At 53.4% G+C, this 1,892-nt stretch overlaps 1 protein-coding gene across 1 annotated transcript; it reads left to right on the top strand.

Annotated features, from left to right (window-relative positions):
- Positions 1 to 612: 612 nt before the first annotated feature.
- On the top strand, positions 613 to 1,858 carry LOC119587819. The gene is made up of 2 exons (XM_037936523.1): positions 613 to 634; positions 946 to 1,858. Exons 1-2 carry the CDS (start codon positions 623 to 625, stop codon positions 1,726 to 1,728), a joined length of 795 nt encoding a protein of 264 aa, XP_037792451.1. The 5' UTR covers positions 613 to 622; the 3' UTR covers positions 1,729 to 1,858.
- Positions 1,859 to 1,892: the final 34 nt, after the last annotated feature.

The following is a 1,892-nucleotide window of genomic DNA, read 5'->3' as shown; positions in this document are numbered from 1 at the left end:
AATAATAAAACAGATAATCAAGCAGGCAAGGAAACGCAAGCAAGGATATACATACAATCTACAGTAAAATTGCATATCCCTGTAGAACCACTGAAACCCTTATATTTACTTCACAAAAGCAGACGCAGCACTAGCCTAATGAACGGTGGCAACAGGTGACAAGTTATCCTGGAGTTTACAGCCTCCTTTGCCCTTTAGGCCCATTTTCGGCTACAATATGCACTCTAAATGACCCATCCATCCGCGTGGGTTATCCCTTTCTTGCGACATTATTATCCCTCCCTTGTGATATCTCGCCATCGACGGCAGCGTTTTTGTGCCTCCTGAGAATCGCCGGTTCTCGAAATTATGGCAATACTGCCTCTGTGAAGCATTTTTTTATTTTTAATAAAAATAATTCAACGCACGTGTACGTTGCGACACTTACCAACTGTTGCCACTGATAGGTATTTCTTTATTCATGCAGTACCATTAAGTATGAAAATCCCTGCATACTGTAGGATCTGCATGACCAGATCGCTCACGGCAAGGGGGATGTGGGGGGGGGGGGGCGGAGAGGTGCAGCGGGATATATAAGGATGAGCTCGAGAGGCGTCGACACAAGCCAGCTGAGCTTAGCAACATGAAGGCATTGGTAAGTTGGTCTGCTTCGATGTGCGTTTGGGGTTTATCTTTAGTCCTTTGCTTCCTCTTTGGCATAGATGTGAATGTCTCTTAGCGTCTGCAGTGTGCAAACTGTTGCTGGTTTTTTACTGTGAAAAAATTACGAATTTTATCTATTTTGTATGTTGTAATTTAAGAGAGCTGAGAAAAGTAAATCCGTCATTGTTTGCATGGTCTAAACTACGCCATGCCCATTACCGATGGTAAACTTGAAACGCTCTCGCAGGAACCTTTGAGCAGCAATGCGTCGGCGAATCATGACTGATCTCCCGCCTGTTTCAGGTTCTGTTCGTGATCGGCGTGGTCGCGGCCGAGGCGGCGCTCGCACCCGCGTCTCCCGCCCGGGACAAGCGGACGCCCGACGACGACGACGTGCTCCTGTACCTGGCCTCCCGGCGCTCGCCAGTCGGGGCGCGAACCCGGTCGTTCTTCCGGCCGAGGCAGAGCTTTGGCGGCCAAAGGACGCCCTTCTATTACTTCGACGACGACTTCTTCGACTTCGACCGCAAGAAGCGCAGCACGCCACAGCGCCAGAAGAGAGATCTTGACTTCGACTTTGATGGAGACGATGACGATTACGTGTTCTACCGCGCCCTGCAGCCGCAGACCGCCACCTACACCGCCACCCAGACCAGGACCACCGCTGCCGCGGCCCGCGCTATGCCCACGCCCGTTTATTACTACGCTGACATCGACGACGATATTTTCGACCGCAAGAAGCGATCAGCTGACTTCGATTTTGATGACGACCTGAAACTGTTCCGGTATTCCTTCGGGCGCCCCGCCACCTACTCCATCCGGGGCAGGACGTCCTACGCCCCCGTCGCGCCCGCCCCCGTCAGGGTCCGCTACTACGACGACGACTTCCTCGACTTCGACCGCAAGAAGCGCTCGACGGACTTCGACCGCAAGAAGCGCTCGGCGGACTTCGACCTCTACGACGACGACGACGACGCCAAGTTCGCCGTCATGTACAGCCAGCCCAGCTACACCCAGTTCACGCGGGCGGCCACCGCCACCCAGCCCGCCCGCACCTTCTATTACTACTATGACGACGACAAATGAACGGAAGCCACGCGGTGCCCGGGCGCTGAGCCTTCGCCGTCGGAGGCGGGAGGGCGCGGGCGCCTCGGGCGGAGTGGCACTCGATGTATTTGGCTCTGATTTCCTGTAATAAAGATTATGTTTGGATATCTGTGTGTGCATGTCATTTATTCAAAAGGGGAATT

This window comes from Penaeus monodon, chromosome 23, assembly GCF_015228065.2.
Source record: "Penaeus monodon isolate SGIC_2016 chromosome 23, NSTDA_Pmon_1, whole genome shotgun sequence".
NCBI lineage: Eukaryota > Metazoa > Arthropoda > Malacostraca > Decapoda > Penaeidae > Penaeus > Penaeus monodon.
Note: the sequence above shows the minus strand (reverse complement) of the source record. Positions and strands in the feature narration are given on the sequence as shown.